General features: G+C 41.6%; 1 protein-coding gene across 1 annotated transcript in view; it reads left to right on the top strand.

Annotated features, from left to right (window-relative positions):
- The window catches only part of LOC135208580 (dual specificity protein kinase TTK-like), a 74,011-nt gene that overhangs the window by 25,506 nt on the left and 27,406 nt on the right, over positions 1-21,099 (top strand). The window contains exons 2-5 of the mRNA XM_064240923.1: positions 3,376-3,458; positions 3,817-3,910; positions 16,194-17,273; positions 18,525-18,673. Coding sequence (XP_064096993.1) covers positions 3,376-3,458; positions 3,817-3,910; positions 16,194-17,273; positions 18,525-18,673 — 1,406 coding nt within the window. The remainder of the gene's footprint in view (positions 1-3,375; positions 3,459-3,816; positions 3,911-16,193; positions 17,274-18,524; positions 18,674-21,099) is intronic.

The raw sequence follows: 21,099 nt of genomic DNA, 5'->3' as shown, positions 1-21,099 counted from the left end.
AGCCTTGAGAAGGGCCAGGCACTGCAATATCACACTCACGTTCACTAGTAGATGATGACGAATCACTAATATCTGCCATTGTCACGAAAGCACTGAAGAAACGCCGTAAAATAGTGTAAAAAAGGATAACTCCACGAGCGTATGTTTACAAAACACGCGGACCTGTTGAACTGCGTATGTTTTGTTTACATTCTGCCGCATCCCGTGACGCTATGCTTTGTGCGTTGTGATTGGCCTATTTACTAACAAATAGAGTTACCCATTTGAATTTCCCCAAGCTCATTGTTTGTCTATAGACAATCACAAGAATGCAGCTCATCATCATCATCTTTCTCCACAAGCTTGTTGGTATTTGGTGTCACTGTAATCGTTCGTCAACACATTCTTCCAGTTCCTTCGGTCCAGTCCATCTTCCTCACTCAATCCCAACTCCCTCATATTTCTCTTCACAGTCAATCCATTGCAGTTTTGGTCTATCTGACTTCCTACCTGGTAGTCCCATATCCATTATCTTCCTTATCGGGTTGTCTTCCTCTCGTCCCTTTATATGTCCATACCATCTCAGTCTACTTTCCCTCACCTTGGTTGAAGCGGGGTCTATTTTGAGAGTGTTTCTAATATGTTTGTTCCTAATCTTATCCTCTCTAGTAAATCCATATTGCCATCACAACATCCTCAACTCAGTCACATCAATCCTGTTCTCATCTCTCCTCTTAGTTTCCCATGTTTCGGACACAAACAACATTGCAGGTCTCACATCCAGGCACTGGATCTTGCTCTTTAGTATTATTGGCATCCTACGATCACACAGCACCCCAGTATATTTCTTCAGCTACTCCACCCTGACTGTATCTGTCTGGTCAACTCTTCATCCAGGCCTCCTGTATTTTGGATCACAGACCCCAGATATTTAAAACTTTCTACCTCTTCTAACTTTTCTTTCTCTTTCTGCGTCCTCCAATTCACAACGCATTCAAACAGTCTTGATTCTATTTATTTCAGACCCCTCTCCTCCAGTCAGAGTGCAGCTTATCGAATATTTTATTCACAGTGTGCTGTGGGTAAGAGTGGCTACCATATTTGGAATGTCTTTTGTTATATTCACCAGGAAATGTAGGCATGAGAATATTGCTGAAACCAGATTGACTCATGTGTTCTGTTCCAATTTTCGCAGTTAATTGGGTTTTTAGAATTCAGGCATTGCTTGAAAAAACTGCCCCATTTCTTGGTCATGGTACCTTTGACCCCATAGGGGTGTAGTGCCATCAGTGCACGTCATGGGATGCACTGTAGGCATTACTAACGGTTCTTTGCAACATCCCTGCGGCCCCTAGCTGCAACCTCTTTCATTCCTTTTACTGTGGCTCGATTCATATCTTTCTTCCATCTTGCTACCCACCCACTATTAACAATTCTTTCATGTGCAACTTTGAGGTTTGCCTCCTGTTAAGTGTTTCAAACCTACCTACTCTGAATTTCCCCAGTACTGAATGACCTCATAGATTGTAGCCCTTGGTCTTTGGCCTAAAAACTTTATATGCCAGTCGATTCCATGTTTCCTACAATACAATTGTCAATGAAATCTTAATTTTAACCATTATTGCATCTCTCACTTGAAAGTATGTTTTCATGTGTGCATTTGTTTTGTTAACAAATAATTAGTGTTAGATATTTGATCCCACCCTTATCTTTTAGAATTTTGGGAACCACAGTGGGAAAGCAGGATTTTGGGTAGGGGAAAACACTTGTTACCCAGTATATCAAATGGCATGCAGGAAATGAGTCTAAGAGAGGTGATTCGCAGTATAGAAGAAGAAGGAAAAGGCTTACAGGAAACTGACCCCATATAAAGAGGGGAAAAGCTGTAGACAAAGAAAAAGATGAGTTTTTATTGCTCTTTTTTGTAATTACTGTAGTGTTTTAAAAATATGGCTAATGCATATCTGATGTCATGTTTGCAATCAACTAAAAAATTATACTTTTTACATAGTCATATACTATTTAACAATGTTTTAAATTGAAATTTATTTATTTTAATTTGAAGTTCATCTTTTTTAATTTTAATTTGACCTATTTTAATTTTATTTCACCTTTTTTAATTTGAATTTGACCTGTTTTAATTTGATTTTTATCTTTATTAATTTGAAATCCAAATTTGAAATCCACTTTTTTTAATTTGAAGGTAAAAACTGTAGTAGTACAGTAAGTCCTCGGGTTACGCTGGTCTCGACTTACGATGTTTCGTGGTTACGAACGCGCCCCCATAAAAATATAAAAAATAATATTTTGCGTCGTTCCGTCTTACGCGGTTTAGCGTCGTAAGCAACGTAAACAAACGCGAACTAGTTCCGGGCGCACGGCGGAAGAATACGCTTTGTGGGGGAGAGGACGGCGTCGCTTCGCTACGCTCATTCCTCGCCCATACGCCATTTTGGTTGTTTACACTGCCTCTCTCTCCCTCGTGTTGTATCGTTTTTGTAACTTTTTGCTCTTTGTTATGGCTCCCAAGCGCAAGGCGGACTCTTCTGATGGTAGTGCATCGAAGAAAAGAAAGGCCATCACCATGGAAATTAAAGTGGACATTATAAAGCGATCTGAGAAGGGAGAAACGCCAACAAACATTGGCCGCTCGCTTGGCCTTAGCCGTTCGACCGTTGCTACCATTATCAAAGATAAAGAGCGCATCGTTGAACATGTGAAAGGATCTGCTCCTATGAAAGCGACAGTGATAACTAAGCAGCGTAGTGGTCTAATAATTGAATCACCTGCCTCAGCATCTCCAGCAACTTCTGGAGGTTCTTTTTCTCTTCACTAACCTCCCCCAGTCTCTCCAGCACCGCAGCTTCCTCTCCAGTGTGCAAGCCAATCAAACTAATAAAGGTAAGGAATTGTTCTCTCGTTGTTATTGATAGGTATTTACATTAAATCATGTGGTATTTTTCAATGTTCCGACTTACGCTGAAAATCGTGTTACGACGCATCGTAAGAACGGATCAACATCGTAACTCGAGGACCCCCTGTATAGTGTTCTATGTTAGTTTGTAGGGGGTCTAGGGCAGGGGCAAAGCTCTGCCCACCCCATTCCCATCAGGGAAAGACCGGGAACCCTAGGTTAGATTAAATACAACGTTGTATGGTATTTAACTTATTTTGGCCCCCTTCTCACATCAAAGACCATTCTTTTTCACTGTGGTTCCCTATAATTATAGGATTTAAGGATGGGGGGACTAGTATTTCTAAAATTGCTCATTTGCTGCCAAAGTTAATGTCTGGAATGTAAGTAAAAATTTACTGCAGTGAGGTATGTATATTCATATTTTTTCTTTTGTCAGAAATTTTATGTATAGTATATAGTTTTTACATACTCTTTTTCAGAACATAATGGAGGAAGATGACAGTGAATGGGATACAGGACCAACAATTGAAGAAATTATATCTTCAGCGGCAAAAAGGAAGAGGTTAGTTCTCTCTCTCTCTCTCTCTCTCTCTCTCTCTCTCTCTGTATGTGTGTGTGTGTGTGCAAATCATTCAGGTTAGTGGCACTGCTTTATAATTTACCTACTGAAAGGAATGAGCTTGTACACCAAGTTGAGAAGTTGCAGTATAAGCCCAATGGCATTCAAACTGTAGTTCTTTTTAAAGTATTATTATTATATTTTAACCATACTGCTGAGTTGAATTCTTCTATTGCAGGCTTGGCCATCTGTGAGCGTTAGAAATTTTCCAAATGGCATTTCTTGTACATTCTGATTAAGTAGCATTGCATACTGTAAAATCTTATATATGTCATACTGCATGTGCTGTAACTCATTTCAGTAAATTGGGGCTGTCTGGTGGACCACTATTTTTACGTAAAGCAACAAGTCAAAGCCGGGCGAGTTCATCACCAGAGGGAGAACAAGTGACACAGGTTTGTTTTATGCATGTGTGTGTGTAATTTTGTGTGCCAGACTGCTAGATATACTCTTCCCTACATGTAAGTTAAATTTATTAAGTACACCTGACCGTACAGGAAAATTTTGCTCTTTTGTGTGAATAGTAAAAATTAGATGGGAACGTGATATGCAACAGATATGGAATAAGCTTAATAGACCATTACTATTACGTTGTAAGTACACTAAATCAGTGGTTCTTAACCTTTTTACTACCACATCCCCTCTAGGAACAGCTCTTTCCTTCCACGCCCCCCTTGCATCTATAGACAAATTTCACTCCCAGATTTAAAAAGAAAATGAATAAAAATGGGTTTTTAGCCAATTTACTAAGCATGAATTACATTAATGAGATATTTGACACTGCTCTAAGCTACCAGATCTTGAATACATGGTTAGTGAGATATTTGACACTGCTTCTTAGCTACCGGATCTTGAATACGTGGTCGAATGCTTGAGAGTGCACAACGTAAGTCCCCTTTAACGTTCAGGCGGTTTCTGTACTTGGTTTTGATAGCAATGAGCGTGGAAAATGCAGTTTCACATAGATATGTGGATCCAAACATTGTTAGAATCTGAAGAGCCTGATGTGAGATCAGTGGGTAAACAGGAAGGTATTTGACCCAGAACGTCTCCAAATCCATATCTTTGAAGTCTTCTTTAGCTGTAGAGTTGAACTTCAATTCTAGGAACTCTTCTTGGACTTCATCAGCAACATCAGCTACTTCACATTAGAATGGGTTCCTGATGAATTTCCAGGCTTCACGCTTGTCATCTGTATCTGGGAAGTATCTGATGAATTCTGCTTTCAAGTCACTTATATGAGTGATTATTTGTTGCTTCAAGTCAGAGTCGAGGTTACTGTCAGCGAGAGCAGAATCCAAGTTCCTAAAACTGGCTGCATTTCCCTGCTGAACCCGACATTTCCAGAGGTCGAGTTTGGCCATGAAGGCTCGAATGGTGTCATGGTGCGTGATGATGTTGATGCTTTTTCCTTGTAGTTTAAGGTTCACAGCGTTCAATGCTTCAAAAATGTCCACCAGGTAAGCTAGAGTTATCTGAAAGCCTTCAGATTGGAAATTGTCATGAAAGTCTGCCTTCTGCTGTGAATCTAAAAATATTGCTACTTCTTCTCGTAGCTCATACAGCCGTCCAAACATGTTCTCTTTTGATAGCCATCGTACGTTCGTGTGAAAAAGCAAGGCTTCATGTTCGGATTCCATATCCTTACACGGCAGTTTGAAGAGATGACTGTTAAGGCTCCAGCTTTGATGAAGTTGATTACCTTGATAGCCACATTCAAGACATCCATCATCTCAGCAGGCAAAGTTCTGGATGCTAAGGCCTCACGATGAAGTATGCAGTATGTACTCATTACAGAGGGATTTTTTTCTTTCACCTTTGTGATGAACCCAGACCACAGACCACGCATGGCTGGAGCTCCATCAGTACACACCCCTACCAGCGATTCCCAAGAAAGTTGATTTTCCTGAAAAAAGTATGATGTATCATGAAAAATAGCTTCTGCTGTTGTGCAAATTTCCATCGGGTGACAGAACATAATTTCTTCTTTTATATTGTTGCCTGACACGAAACGAGCATACATCAGTAGCTGAGAACACTGAGCGGTATCAGTCGTTTCATCACACTGGATGGTAAAAACAGGGGAGGCTCTTACTTGGTTGAGAGTTTGATCTTTGATATCTTGAGACAATTCATCTATCCTTTTCTTGACTGTATCATTTGACAGAGAAACCTGGGAAAGCTTGTTTGCGCTATCTTTCCCCAGAACGAGTTCTGCTGAACATAGTATACTTGGTTTTATGAGAGATTCTCCAATGTTATGGCTCTTCTTGCTCTTTGCAATCAACATAGCAATCTCATAGGAAGCCTCAAAAACCTTTGAAGTTTGTTGCTGAAATGACCCACTGTCGTCCAACTTGCTTCAAAGTGTGTTTTTTTGTTTTGTTTCAAAGAATGCTTGGGCTTGTCAGCTAAAGCAGGGTGTGTTGTTCTCAAGTGGTTTTCCAGGCGTGAGGGCCGCATTCCATCATTGCTCAGAGTCTTGTAACATATCTCACACTGGCAACTCGTTGTCATCCTTTTGGAGGGACACAAATCCAAATTGAATGTAATCTTCAATGTACTTCCACTTCTTGGCACTCATTGCAAATTATTTGATGTGCAGTGGGCAATACGTATTTGTGAACAATGCAGAAAACGTGTAAGGTAAGGTAAACGTAACCACATAATAATAAACACCACAACATAATGATAATCACAACCACATGACTAGTAACACCACAACATAATGATAATCACAACCACATGACTAGTAACACATGATTGCAAACACCATAATTATAATATGACCATAATTACCAATATAATGTTATAATCATAATTATTAACATTCAGTGATAAGCACTGCATGATCATAAATACAACATGATTATTAAACATGACATCATGATCATAATCACATCAGGATCATAAACAAATCAACATGACCATTAGTACAATTTAACTGTAAACAGCACATGATTTTAACTTTTTAAGCATCACATCCAACTTCTGATTTATTACAATATTAATTCTCAACTTTCGAAAAACAAATGAAGCAACATATGCCTGTTCACAATTCATCAATAAACTTAATTAAGGCGTCTCAACATATTAAGGTAAAGCCATAACAACTGAGATGAAAATACCTCAACAGCCTGGACTGAAGATACATGAAAGAAGAGGTGTTATAACCACAGACGTGTGGTAGACTAGGAGTCTGAGAGAGAATGGGTCTCACGGCTCACCAGTGAGCAGCGAGAAGTGTACAGGTCCATGACGCATTAACTTCCTACCTCACCAACCCATGCCAGGAGTGTCAGAGGGCAGGGAGGGGGGCCAGTATGATTATATACAAAAAATGGTATGCCTGGGAGACTTTTGAAAACAAGAGTTAGTAACGACGACACTTCTGCATTATTTCATAAGTTTATCTTTACAGTACTGCCCCATCCTCTTGTCATGGAAATAACCCATAAATGGAAAAACTTCTTCTTTTCACCTGAGGCTCATGCCCCCCCTGGAAATCACTGATGCCCCCCTTAGGCCCCCAGGTTAAGAACCACTGCTCTAAATTATTTTTATCTTACAAATCTGTATTTAGTCATGAACACAATATGGAAGAATACAGTAATTAGTGAATAAACAGTGTTGCTCAAAAAAAAAAAAAATAAATAAAGGTAAATTGGGATAATTAAAAATGTTTTTACCAATAATATGAGAGAGAGTGGGCACAGTTATGTACAGGCAGTCCCTGTTTACGACAGGTTCGGCTTACGACGTTCCAAGGTTAAGGCCCTTTTCAATTATATTCATCAGAAATTATTTCCAGGGTTGCGACGCCTACAACGCTCATCTGGCAGAAGAAATATGACACCAAAAATGCAAAATAATGAATATTTGAAGGGTTTTTTGATGAAAAATGCAATAAGAATGCAGTTTACATAGTTTTCAATGCACCCAAAGCATTAAAAGGAAGGTTTTCTTAGTATTTTTTATGATGCTCTGGCTTACGACGATTTTCAGGTTACAACGCATCTCAAGAACTGAACCCCCGTCGTAACCCAGGGACTGCCTGTATACAGTTCAGGGATAACTTGATTAGTTGTCAAATGTTCTGTAAGACAGATTATTTAATTTGTATTAAAGATTTATTTAATTTGTATTGAACATTATAGATATGCTATTGTGTGTACATTAATATTAATATTTTAAAATGAGTAAATCCTTGTTGTAAAAGGGTACTGATCTAAGATGACTTAGTAAGGTTTGGGATGTATTTTTGTTTGAAATAATATTAAATTATTTTAGTATGATAAAGTATATTTTTATTTGAACTATCAAATTAAGCTGTGAAATGTTAAAATAGACAGTTATAAGCATTTTTAGAGGGGATTTTTGCATTTGTTCATGAAACTTACCTGTCAGATATATATATAGCTGTATTCTCTGAAGTCCGACAGAATTTCTAAAAACTTACGACACACGTTGTGGGAGTAGGGTGGTTAGTGCCCATTCCCGCCGCTGGGAGGCGGGTGTCAGGAACCATTCCCATTTTCTATCAGATTTCTTCTGTCGCCGGTGTCGTAAACATCTGTTTACACACCTCCGCCTCAGGATTTTGGAAAACTTTTCATTGGCTTGAGTATCCTCTTGACTTTTTGTTTTTTTGTTTTTGGATCGATAGCTTGGCATACGTGACTTTGGATTGTTTTGAATTTGGTTTGGTTTTTTCCTTAAATATGTCTGGATCTAGTTCGGCTAGCGCCAGGGTGTGTTTGAAAGTTGAATGCAAGGTGAGGCTACCAAAAGCCTTGGTTGATCCTCACACATTGTGTAAAGGTTGTAGGGGGCAAGTTTGTAAGTATGAGTTTCACTGTAATGAGTGCGAAAGTTTGGATGATGTACAATGGAAGACGTATGAATCCTACGTAAATAAATTAGAGCGTGACAGGATCAGGAGGTCTTCCTCCAGGAGTAAATCGGGTAGCAGACAGGGTCTTAATGTAACCCCTTCTAACCCTCCTTTAGATTTTGTGTCTCCTAACCCCGTAGTGTTGCCTTCGGGCCCTCAAGTGGTATTTGCGGAGGGTAATGCCCTTTCACTTATTCTGGATTCATTGAAAACGCTTGAATCTAAAGTGCTTGCCCTTGAAAACAGGCAAACTAAGTGCAGTGATAGTGCCCCTAGTGAAGTGGAGGGGGCGTCAGATCGGCCCTATAGCGCCTCTAGGCTGGGACCTCTGCCGGACTCCCAGGACTCAGGGAGAGGGCATGTCGAAGGCCGAAGGAGGGTTACGGGGATCCCCCACCGATCTGACGTCCCTTCAGCAGTGCCTGTGGACGCTTCCCAGGCTGCTAAGGAGCGTGCTCGAGCACGTATCCAGAGAGATTGTTTTTCGTCTTCCGACGCGTCCTCCCCGCGCAAGGGGTGGGAATCTCGTCCGGATTTGCAGCCTTTGAAGAGGACTCTTCAAGATCAAGACGCTTCACGTCATGCTATGTCTGATTGGCATTCTTCTCCGGAAAGCGTAGCCTTTCCGCCCCAGAAGAAGTCTAGGACGTCATCGGATGATGATGCCTTCGAGCGCCCTAGTCGCTCTAGAGCCAAGGCTGTTCCTGGGAGAAGGAAGAAGGCGTCCCCTCGCCCCTCACCTTCTCACAGGCACGGCTCGTCTCCTCGTAAGGAGACTTCTCAGACTGAGATAATCCTTGCTATGCAACGGCAACTGGATACGGTTCCTCGTCGCAAGAAAGACGACAGACTTCCGATCAAGAGAACAAGACAGTCTTCTCCACCTGCTCCTCTTTCGTCCTCGTCTCCTGGTATTTCGCCCTCTAGGCTTCGTTCTGCTCCCCAGTGTTCGTCTAGAGGTGGCGGTAAACGTCAGGAGAGAGAGAGGTTTCTTCATTCTGCCCTCTCTTCTCGACGTAAGGACGCTCGGCGTTCCGAATCGACGTTTCTGTTGACGATGTTTTAGTTCCTGACGGACGAACTTTAGTACGTTCTGCTCCGCTTCGTCATGCTTGTGTTGACGCTCAACGGGACGCTCGTCAAGTGTCAGTCCCTGTTTCTTCGCGGGACGTTCGTAGGGACGCTAGGAGAGACGCTCCGCTCGACGCTTCTTTGGACGCTTCGTTGGACGCTCAGTTGGACGCTGATTTGGACGCTTCGTTGGACGCTAGGTTGGACGCTCCGATGGACGCTAGTAGACATTGTCGTAAGAGCTCTTTGGACGAGAATTTGGAAGTTCGCTCTCGATCGGACATTGTTCCCGAGTCTTTGGCGGACGCTACACGTCTTCCTTCAACTTCGCGTTCTACTCAAGTTGTGATTGCTGATCCTGTGACTATTAAGGATTCTGTTAAGGGTACACTACCCTCTTCTTCTCGTCATCGTTCTGACATGAGACTTGGAGCGAAAGGACTTCTGCCTCTTTCTTCGGAGTTTCACTCGGGTGAGGAAGAAGGGGAATTAAGCTGTTCTTCTGAGGATGTTGACAAAGTACAACCCTCGACGTCGTCTTCTTCAGACTACCAAGTATTGGCTCGGCTGCTCCAGGATTCATTTGGAGATACCTTCCTTCCTTCTGCTCCTCCTCCTCCTCCTCCTCCTCCATCGCAGTTTTTGTCGTCAAAAGCTAAGAAAACACCAGGGTTTGTGAAAATGAAGACGTCGTTGTCTACCAAGAGGGCTTTCCGTAAGGTTAACGCCTGGATGGAGACTAGAAAAGCTAAGGGAAGCACCACTTTCGCCCTGCCTCCCTCTAGGCTTAGCGGTAAGGCAGGGATGTGGTATGAAACCGGTGAGGAGTTAGGATTGAAGGTTCCGACGTCAGCACAAGGAGATTTCGCCAGCGTTGTGGATGCCTCAAGGAGAGCTCTTTTAGCCTCAGCGAAGGTGTCGTGGACGACTTCGGAACTTGACCATCTGTTGAAGGGTCTTTATAGGTCCTTGGAAGTTTTTAACTTTTTAGACTGGTGTCTCGGTGTGTTAGATAACCAGTCTCGTAAGCCAGATTCGATCAGCTTGGGGGAGCTGTCCAGTGTATTGTAATGCATGGACAAGGCCGTCAGGGATGGCTCAGAGGAGTTAGCCTCTCATTTTTCAGCAGGCGTGTTGAAGAAAAGATCGCTTTATTGCAATTTTGCGGCTAAGTCTGTCTCTCCCTCACAGAAGACAGAACTTTTGTATGCGCCTTTCTCGAGTCATCTCTTCCCCCAGGCTATGGTGAAGGATCTGGCAGTAAGTCTTCAGGAGAAAGCCACTCAAGACCTTTTGGCTCAGTCGTCGAGACGTCCTGCTGTCCCTTCCACGTCTTCAGGAGTCCAGTCTATTAGGAAGCAGAAGCCCTTTCGTGGAGGATCTTCAGCTAGATCTTTACCCCGAGGAAGGAGTCTTCCTAGAGGTAGAGCCCCGGCTAAGTCCAGGGGCAAGAAGTGAGAGTGCATTACTTCAGTCACCAGTAGGAGCCAGGCTTCAGTTGTTTGGTGGAGCCTGGAGAGAAAGAGAGGCAGACACCTGGTCTCTCAATATCATAGAGAAGGGGTACAAGATTCCTTTCGTAAGGCCTCCCCCTCTGACTTCCACTCCCAGGGACTTGTCCCCGTCGTATCCTCAAGAAAAACAGAAGATACTTTTCAATCTGCTCGAGCAGATGCTCGAGAAACGAGCAGTGGAACAGGTCTTAGACCTGGCTACGCCAGGATTTTACAACAGATTGTTTCTTGTTCCGAAACACTCGGGAGGGTGGCGGCCAGTCTTGGATGTAAGTCGTCTGAACCTCTTCATAGAAAAGCAGAAGTTCAAGATGGAGACACCTCAGTCAGTTCTGGGGGCCTTAAGACCGGGAGATTGGATGGTATCACTCGATCTTCAGGACGCATACTTTCACGTCCCGATACACCCCCAGTCTATGAAGTACCTTCGGTTCGTCCTGAAAGGAAAGGTGTTTCAGTTCAGGGCTCTTTGTTTCGGTCTGAGTACGGCCCCATTTGTGTTCACCATCTTAATGAAGAATGTGGCGAGGTGGCTCCATCTTGCCAACATCAGGATCTCGCTCTATCTGGACGACTGGCTCATACGAGCTTCTTCGCAGACCCGGTGCCTGAAGGACCTGCAAACGACTCTGTCTTTAGCTGCGTCCCTGGGACTTCTGGTGAACTTCGAAAAGTCACATCTGACCCCAACACAGTCCATCGTGTATCTGGGGATTCAGATGGATTCAGTGGCTTTTCGGGCTTTTCCGTCCCAGGAACGTCAGCAACAAGGCATAGAGAAAGTGTCAGCCTTTCTAGGGAAGGATTCATGCTCGGTGAGGGAATGGATGAGTCTGCTGGGGACCATTGCCTCGCTGGAGAAGTTTGTTTCCCTGGGGAGGCTACACCTCCGACCCTTCAGTTCTTCCTGTCGGACAACTGGACAGAGAAGGACAACTTCGACATGATCTTAATCATCTCAGAAGAGGTAAAGAGCCATCTAAGATGGTGCCTCGATCCGTTAAAGCTATCAGAGGGCATATCCCTCAAGCTTCTCCGACGCGTCATCCACGGGGTGGGGAGCAACACTAGGGGGGGAGGAAGTGTCAGGCACCTGGAGAGGGGAACAGGTAGCCTGGCATATCAACTTCAAGGAGCTGGCAGCGGTTCAGTTAGCGCTCCAGTTCTTTCAGGACAAAGTCTCCCGTCGAGTAGTCCAAGTCAACTCGGACAATACCACAGCCCTGGCATACTTGAAGAAACAAGGAGGAACTCACTCTCGCTCCCTGTTCGCTCTAGCGAAAGAAATTCTGCTTTGGGCGAAGGCAAGAGAGATCACGATCTTGACAAGGTTCATTGCCGGAGTCGAGAACGTCCGTGCGGATCTCCTCAGTCGACAAGGACAGTTGCTGCCGACAGAGTGGACCCTCAATCAGGACGTATGCCAGGAACTGTGGGGTCTTTGGGGACGCCCTTTGGTGGACGTTTTTGCAACCGCAAGGACGGCGAGACTTCCTCTTTACTGCTCCCCGGTTCTCGATCCGGGGGCAGTAGCAGTGGACGCCCTGTTATGGGATTGGACGGGCCTAGATCTCTACGCATTTCCCCCCTTCAAGATTCTGGGAGAAGTGATGAGAAAGTTCACAGCTTCGGAGGGGACGAGGTTGACGTTAATCGCCCCCTTTTGGCCCGCAGCGATCTGGTTCACAGAGGTAATGTCCTACCTGGTGGATTTTCCGAGATCTCTTCCGTTAAGGAGAGATCTACTCAAACAGCCCCACTTCGAGAGGTACCACAAAAACCTCTCCGCTCTGAGTCTGACTGCGTTCAGACTATCCAGAAGTTGGCCAGAGCGAGAGGTTTTTCGAAACCTGTGGCTAAAGCTATCGCCACCGCGAGGAGACCTTCTTCAATTGCGGTTTACCAATCGAAGTGGGCAGCTTTTAGGAGCTGGTGTAGAAAGAAAGGAGTTTCCTCCACCACGACCTCTGTGAGCCAGATCGCCGACTTCAGACGAGATTTGAAGCTTGCAGTGTCAACCATTAAAGGCTACAGAAGTGTCTTATCTGTAGTTTTTCGACATAGAGGTCTTGACCTTGCTAATAACAAGGATCTACATGATCTACTGAGATCTTTTGAGACCACCAAGGTACCGCTACCGAAGTTACCTTCGTGGAATCTGGACGTGGTTCTCAAGTTTTTAATGTCAAGCCGCTTTGAACCCCTTTACTCTGCCTCTTTGCGAGATTTGACGAAGAAGACTGTATTCCTAACTGCTCTGGCGACGGCAAAGAGAGTTAGCGAGATACAGGCTATTAGTAAACACGTCGGCTTCAAAGGGCATAATGCGGTCTGCTCTTTGGGTATGTCATTCCTGGCTAAGAATGAAAACCCTTCCAATCCTTGGCCTAAAACGTTCGAAATCAAGGGTATGGCAGAAATCATTGGTCAAGAGCCAGAAAGAGTCCTGTGTCCGGTCAGGGCTCTTAGAGAATATCTTCGTAGGACAAAGGAGTGTAGAGGTTCTACGGAGAACTTATGGTGTAAAGACAGTGACTTTAAACTTAAAAGTTAACGCTCACGAAGTAAGGGCTATTTCGACTTCTATAGCCTTTCAGAAAAATATGGCTCTCAAAGATATTTTAAGTGCCACTTTTTGGAGAAGTAACTCGGTGTTCGCCTCGCACTATTTACGGGAGGTCAGAACGACATATGAAAACTGTTACTCTCTTGGACCATACGTCGCCGCAGACACTATCTTGGGGGCAGGAGGTAGCACTCATCCTTTCCCATAGAAAAGGGTAGGTGAGTTTTTTTTAATTATTGTAATGTTTATGGTTGTAGGGTCGGCCGCCGAATACGGTCGTCCCTTCTTTTAGCCTTTTGTATATGGGAGTATTTGGTTAGGCTACTTAGGTGGTGGTTTTTGCCTCGTTGTCCTCAGAAGTATGGTCATGGTCTAGTCACATTGTGGTCTCGTCCCCGTTGACAGATCATCTAGAGCGCACCAACTACACAGGTCTCTACCTTGTTGGTAACTCTAGTGAAGCAGATGCAGGCTTGGGTGGCAGTAATCACGAAGTCAGCTATGCTAACAGGTAAGGAACCAAGATGTCAATCATCTACATTTATATGTTTCCTAAAATCCTTTTTCTGTCTCTCCCATCGCCAAAGGTGGGATTCAGCTATATATATATCTGACAGGTAAGTTTCATGAACAAAATGATATTGTTAAGATACAATAAAGTTTGTTCATACTTACCTGGCAGATATATATATAGCTGTATTCTCTGAAGTCCGACAGAATTTCTAAAAACTTACGACACACGTAGTGGGAGTAGGGTGGTTAGTACCCATTCCTGCCGCTGGGAGGCGGGTGTCAGGAACCATTCCCATTTTCTATCAGATTTCTATCTCCACTGTCTCCTGAGGGGAGGTGGGTGGGTACTAAAAATATATATATCTGCCAGGTAAGTATGAACAAACTTTATTGTATCTTAACAATATCATTTTTAGTGGTAGGTTCTGGAACTTATCCCTGCTTAAAAGTTGGGGACACGGTATAGTCGTAGTTCAGAAGTAGTTTAAAGGTAATTTGGTAAGCATTATGTCATAATAATTACTGTAATTTAAAAGAATAGGTATAAAGTTAATTACATACTATAAGGTTCTAGAATCTAGATTGATTATTGCATAATACAGTTGAGTTTTGAAATATGTACTTATGAAATTAATTTGTTCCCATGACAGTACTTAGCTACTTAAGTTGATACTGTTTTTCTTGAGTTTTTTTCTTTTTTGACTTGGCATGCTTGTGATTATGCTTTGCTTTTGGTATGGACTTTGTTCAAATAAAACGTGTCTTATGAAGTGCCCAGATGCATAGAGCAATATAGGGTATGATTGTGTTTTTCCATCTTTTACTGCGGATCCCCACTATGTATTTTGGCTTTACGTAGGGTTAGGATGTTCAGTCTTAATTTTGCTTAGTCTAACTCAGGCGGCACTAAATAATTTCACTCTGGGAGTCTTCAGATAGATACTTCATGGAGAACTTTTTTTTCCCTCTAGCTATAGCTTAGAAGCATATGGTGAGCTATATGGCTTATCAAACCAAGTTCAGCATTCAAAGGGTTGGGTTTCATCTTATTATTATGATCAGTTTGTGGCAAAGTCATACCCATCATTTCCTGATAAAATTATCTGTTTGAAGGGCATGAACCTCTATTTCTATGGTAGAACCCCTGTAGGGGTTTAGTAATCAGTGAACCTCATGAGGGACACCATAGGTATTACTTAAGGTTCTTTGCAGTGTCCCTTTGGGCCCTAGCTGCAACCCTTTTCATTCCATTAACTGAAACTACATTTGTATTATGTTTCTTCCATCGTACTCTCTACCTCTCCTAACAATTGCTTCATGGTGCAACTGCGAGAATTTTCTTTTCTTACATCTTTCAAACCTTTTTACTGTCAATTTCCATTTCAGCACTGAATGACTGCTTAGGTCCCAGTGCTCGGCCTCTAGCCTAAATTCTCTTATTCTATTCTGTTCCATGGTAGACCTGTCCATGCCTGTTGGGAGCTCTGAAAAGTCTTGCCCACCCTTCAGGCTCAGGCCTCCAGAGTGGGATGTGATGTTCATTCTCTAAATCATTCGTTCATGATTTAGAGGTAGAAGCTGAAACCTGTCATTTCCATGTTACCAAGTTTCAATGGCCATTTCCAGCTCATGCTGAGGAATACTACATGAAAATGCCCTGGTTTAGATATCTATGGAATGCATTAGATGGTAAAATAATTAAATATCAAGAGACAACTGAATATGGCAGTATACTAATATTGGTCAGTATCATCATTTTTAACATTCCTTAACTCCCTCTCTCATAATTGGTTTATTATTCTTACATTACTAAACATACTTTTAGTTGCCTTGTATAAAGTTTATAAATCAGTACATGTAATGATAGATACCTGTACTTATGAATAGAGATGTATATTGTTCATTTAGCATTTCTATAACTCTTCATACTGAATCTGCTAATGTCTTGGCTCAAGATTGTGTTGCGACCATAAGGTTATTGCTGGTTTTGAACTGGAAAGTACATGTTTTTGTAGTGACATAGAGGAGTAGACTATTGGTTTTTAAGATTAAGGTTATCCTCATAAGCTATAATTCCTAGGCTTACCAGTTTGTTTTAAAACTTTATTCTCTCTTTCCAGTCAAAAACTACTGACCTCAGGACTTACACATCAGCCAGCAAAGTATTGGAGAAAGAGAGTTTGAAGACTGTGAATGATGCAGGTATTTCAAATAACTCTGAAGGATTACATCCAGAAAATTGCCCCAAAAATAATGCTAATTGGTCTGCAAAAAAGCAAGGTGATAGATATGGTTCAAATATGCAACGCTCTGTGTCAACACCTGACTTGAAAAGTAGATATTTGATTAAAGTGTCAACAAATACAACAGTGGGCAATGGATTGGAAAAATATTCATCTATCAGCTCTTCCTCTGAAAGTCTAAAACAGGTTCGGAGTGGACAAGAAGATAAGGAGAACAAAAAAACAAATGTCATCTCTCTCAGTCCTGTTAGTGAGAATGATAAGAAGAACACATTGAAGCTAACAAGCAAACCTCCTTGGAAAGAAGAGTCCTCAGTGAATAAAATTGAAATCAAGAAATGTAACACAAAGACTGACCAACAACATATTAATTGTCTAATGAAGAGGGAACTTTCCATTTCTAGTGTAGATGCTGGTAATGAAATCCGTCCTCCCAAGATAGCCAATATTCGTTCTTCACCTCTCACAATGCAAAATAATTTATCTGGTGTTTTTTCCAACTCACAACAAACTGCTGAAAGTGATGTAAAAAGAATAGTAAGTGCTGGCCAGCAGATTATGAAAGCCTCTTCAAATACACCTATAGGTGAACATCATACAAAAAGGTCTTCAAGTACTTCAGGTACTAAATTGACAAGTCTGAATATTGGAGAATCATCAAAAGGTCAGTATCTTGGTGGATCACATGTTCAAAATTCAGATATAGCACAGGAAAATAGTGCATCTTCACGTCAAGCTACAGATTGTGGTTACAGTTCAGGCAACTTCAATAATAACTCAACTCAAAGTACTGGTCATAGTTTGGGTGGTAAATCCTTAAACTTGAAACCACCCAGAAATGCTCTACCACTCAGATCCCCTGCATCAAATCCAAAGTTTGACCATCTGGAAGTTAATGGGCGCGAGTTTTTGAAATTAAAACTTCTGGGTAGAGGAGGTTCCAGTAAAGTTTACGAGGTAAGATTATTTGCCATTACATTTTCATATTTTTTAGTTTCATTGATGACTTGAAGGTGATTATTTCCACAGGATTTCCATTACAATTCTTTTATTTATTCTTAAACATGAATAGGTTTGTTGTACCAAAGGCACAGCAACAGAATTGTTGAGATGGAGATATCAGTTGGAGCATGATTAAACCTTTGTGTGTCAATACAATTACATACATCTATGGGGGTACAGGGATGGCAAGTGTTTTCAAAGGCTACTAGCCTGTGGAACTAAAGAAATGCAGCAAAACCAAGTAGTGGCTTATTTTGAGTTTGTCAAAACAGTGTCACTTAGTGAAAGCCTTAGGGACTGTCAAAACATTGTCAGTGAAAACTTTAGAGACACATTTTGAATTTCTGACTAACAGAACTTGTAATTCAGACACTGTCACACTGACAATATATTTTAGCATTTTGTGGTATTGTATACTATATATTAAAAAATAGAGTAGTACCCACTATGGACCATGATGCTTTATCATTTGAACCATTTGTGCAGAAATGGTTGTCATTGGAGCAACCTAGGTAAAAGATGTGAGACAGAAAGGAACCTTTAAAACTGTGTGTCACACAAGGCACACTATAAATAATAACCCATTAAATGGAACAAAGCAACAATATTACAATAATAATAATAATAATAATAATAGGCTTCCCTTTTGAGATGGACGTTAGATAGATTTCTGTTACTGGGACAGAACCAAACACTTTGAAGGAAAAGAGATTGTAAAACTTGCTGATGTGTCAGCATCCTTAGTCTGTTGTTTAAATACTTTCGCTTTGACCTACATCAAAAATCTATCATTCTTTCCACTGAAAAATATTATGGAGGTTGATGCACTTAAGTATAAGATAGGCTGTAATGCTGCCTTGAAATGCCTTGTGTGTCTATATTTTTGTGCATGCTTTTTGGTTCATTTATTTATATAGCTGCCTATATAATATTCTTATCTACCTTGGGATGTTTTTTGTTTTCACTTAGGGGCATTCTATTCTTTAAGGGTATCCCTAGAAAGCATGGACTTAAGTCATTTTAATTCATAAAGAAAGACTTACTGATTTTGCAACTTAGTTGTATTGCTTTATTCTTTTGTGTACAACAGGCCATTGGTAGCCTTTGGTTTCTTCCATATGAATGCATGTGTAAATAATATATACAAACTTTTTAACCAGGTAGATATTATACATTGTTTTGCCCTGATTCTTTTGTTTTCCATAGGTTCTTGATTTAGAAACCCGTGAAACTAAGGCTATTAAGGTTGTGGAATTAGAAGGACTGGATGAACCAACACTGAAATGTTATGAGAATGAAATAGCAATTTTAAAGCGCCTCCAGTGGTCTGACAGAGTCATTAAATTATATGATTTGTAAGTATTAGTCTACATATATATTCACCTGTTATAACTATTAATATTTATGCTGGAAGAAGACCTTCATCAATACTGGTTTTATTGAAAATAATGGCTATATCAGCCACATTTATTTTGTATAGAAGTTTCTCTATTCATCTTATTACTGACTTCTCTTCTGTACTCAAGTTGGCTATTAAAACGCCAAATGGGGGATTCATGTAAAAAAATGTGGTATTTGTCAAATTAAATATATTATACAAAATGCAGTACAAATTCGATCTTAAGCCTAATTGACAAAAGATACTAAATGACTCATTCTGGATTCCTCTTGCTCAGGGGCTCTCTCTCTCTCTCTCTCTCTCTCTGGGCTGTCTCTCTCTCTCTCTCTCGTCTCTCTCTCTTCTTCTCTCTCTCTCTCTCTCTCTCTCTCTCTCTCTCTCTCCTTCTTCTCTTTCTTCTTCTTCTTCAATGTTTCGTCCTTAAGCCCAGAAGGTGGGGCAGGTGTTGTGGGACTGAAGTTTGTGTGGGAGTCCTACAGTATATATAGGCTGTAGCACAGCATGGAGTCCCTAGTGACAAATTCTGATTGGCTAACTGGCTCAGCTGCTGATCCCTTGTTGGTGGATGCCTCAAGATCAGAGGTGAGTCTTATGCACAGATGCTGCAGAAGTCACTCAGACCGTCGTAAGGGAAGGAAGCCTTTCCATGCAGGATTCTGGTTGGTGGTGGCAGTTGCATAATGTCACTACTTGCCAAATTGTCATTGGCTAGTAGTTGCTGTTGTGTGACATTATGCTTGATGTAGTCTGGTTTTTCTTTGTCTGGGGTGTCTTGTTCGGTGGTCATATCTGGTGTGGTATTATTTAGCATTGCCATGTCGTCTTGCTGTAGACTTCTCCGTATGCTATGCTGCTAGGAAGGCCTCTTGAGTAGTATTCAAAGAGGGCTTCTTGTCTAGGATGAGAATGGTTTCCAGCAAGCGTAGTCTTCTTGGGTCTGGGGCATTGCCAGTGATGGTGTGTTGATGATGGTCACGGGATGAAGTGTAATTGTTACAGGTGAGGGCATTGTTCTTTATAGCTCCCTCTTGTACGTGACATGAAATCCTCTTTGCGAGGGTGCTATCAAGAACCATTTGACATTTCAATAGTCAACTTGATTCAGAAGAGAAGTCAGTAATGAAAAGAATAGAGAAACTTCTATACAAAATAAATGTGGCTGAAATAGCCATTATTTTCAATAAAAATGATATTGTTATGATACAATAAAGTTTTATACATACTTACCTGGCAGATATATACTTACTATTTGACTCCGTCGTCCGACAGAAATTCGAATTTCGCGCACACGCTACCGGTAGGTCAGGTGATCTACTTACCTGCTGCTGGGTGGCAGGACTAGGAACCATTCCCATGTTCTATCATATTTTTTCTATACCGCCTGTCTCCTGAGGGGAGGTAGGGTGGGTATAAATTGTATATATCTGCCAGGTAAGTATGTATAAAACTTTATTGTATCAGAACAATATCATTTTTATACATTCAACTTACCTGTCAGATATATACTTAGCTGATTCACACCATTGGAGGTGGGACAGAGACAGCTAAATATAGAATCAAACAGGAATCACTACTATCGTTGTAGGTAATAAATAAATAAAACCTTGGTTCCTACCTGTTTAGACTGAAGACTTCATGAATACAATCCAGGAGTCTAGTCAGTCTCAAGAGCCTCAGCGAGATATTGATCTATGGCTAAGAGTTCTTGTGGTTCTGCCAAAGGGGTCTTACCCGCTTACTTGGCAGATCCTGGAAGGACTATGTCAATGGGTGCTTATCCACTTACTTGACAAGACCTATACAAGGAGCACAACATCGATCCCGATCACCTCAACCTATCCATGTTAGTACTAAGATTGCAAGAAGTTATCCCCTAACTCCTTGCTAACAACCACAAACTCGAATCACAAACATTCGTACACTAAAGTACAAAAATGAAAATAAATTTAAAAAAAAAATATTTTGTACAATCTAGCCAGTAAGACGTCTCTTGATTCCCCACTGATCCAAGCCAGGACGCCCGTGCGCCACCAAGCATACTAATCAGCAGAAAAACCAACAACTCGTCTCACAAGGTAGATCTATGTACTATCAAAAATTAGAACAAATACAAATTTTTCTAAGGATCGTTATGTGTTCCCAGCCCCAGCACTGTATCGGCTGATACAAAAGGACCCAGAGAGAAACACTTTTCATATGTTACTTTAACGTCCTTAAGGTAGTGTGATGTGAACACTGAATTACACCTCCAGTAAGTCGCATCCACAATGTCTTTTAAAGACATGTTCTTCTGAAAAGCTAATGAAGTGGCCACCGCTCTAACCTCATGAGCCTTCACTCGGAGAGTCCTGAAAGAGTCTTCAGTGCAGTTATTATGAGCAT

The sequence above is a fragment of the Macrobrachium nipponense genome, chromosome 35, assembly GCF_015104395.2.
Source record: "Macrobrachium nipponense isolate FS-2020 chromosome 35, ASM1510439v2, whole genome shotgun sequence".
NCBI lineage: Eukaryota > Metazoa > Arthropoda > Malacostraca > Decapoda > Palaemonidae > Macrobrachium > Macrobrachium nipponense.
The sequence above is the reverse complement of the archived record's forward strand: the minus strand, read 5'-3'. Positions and strand labels throughout refer to the sequence as shown.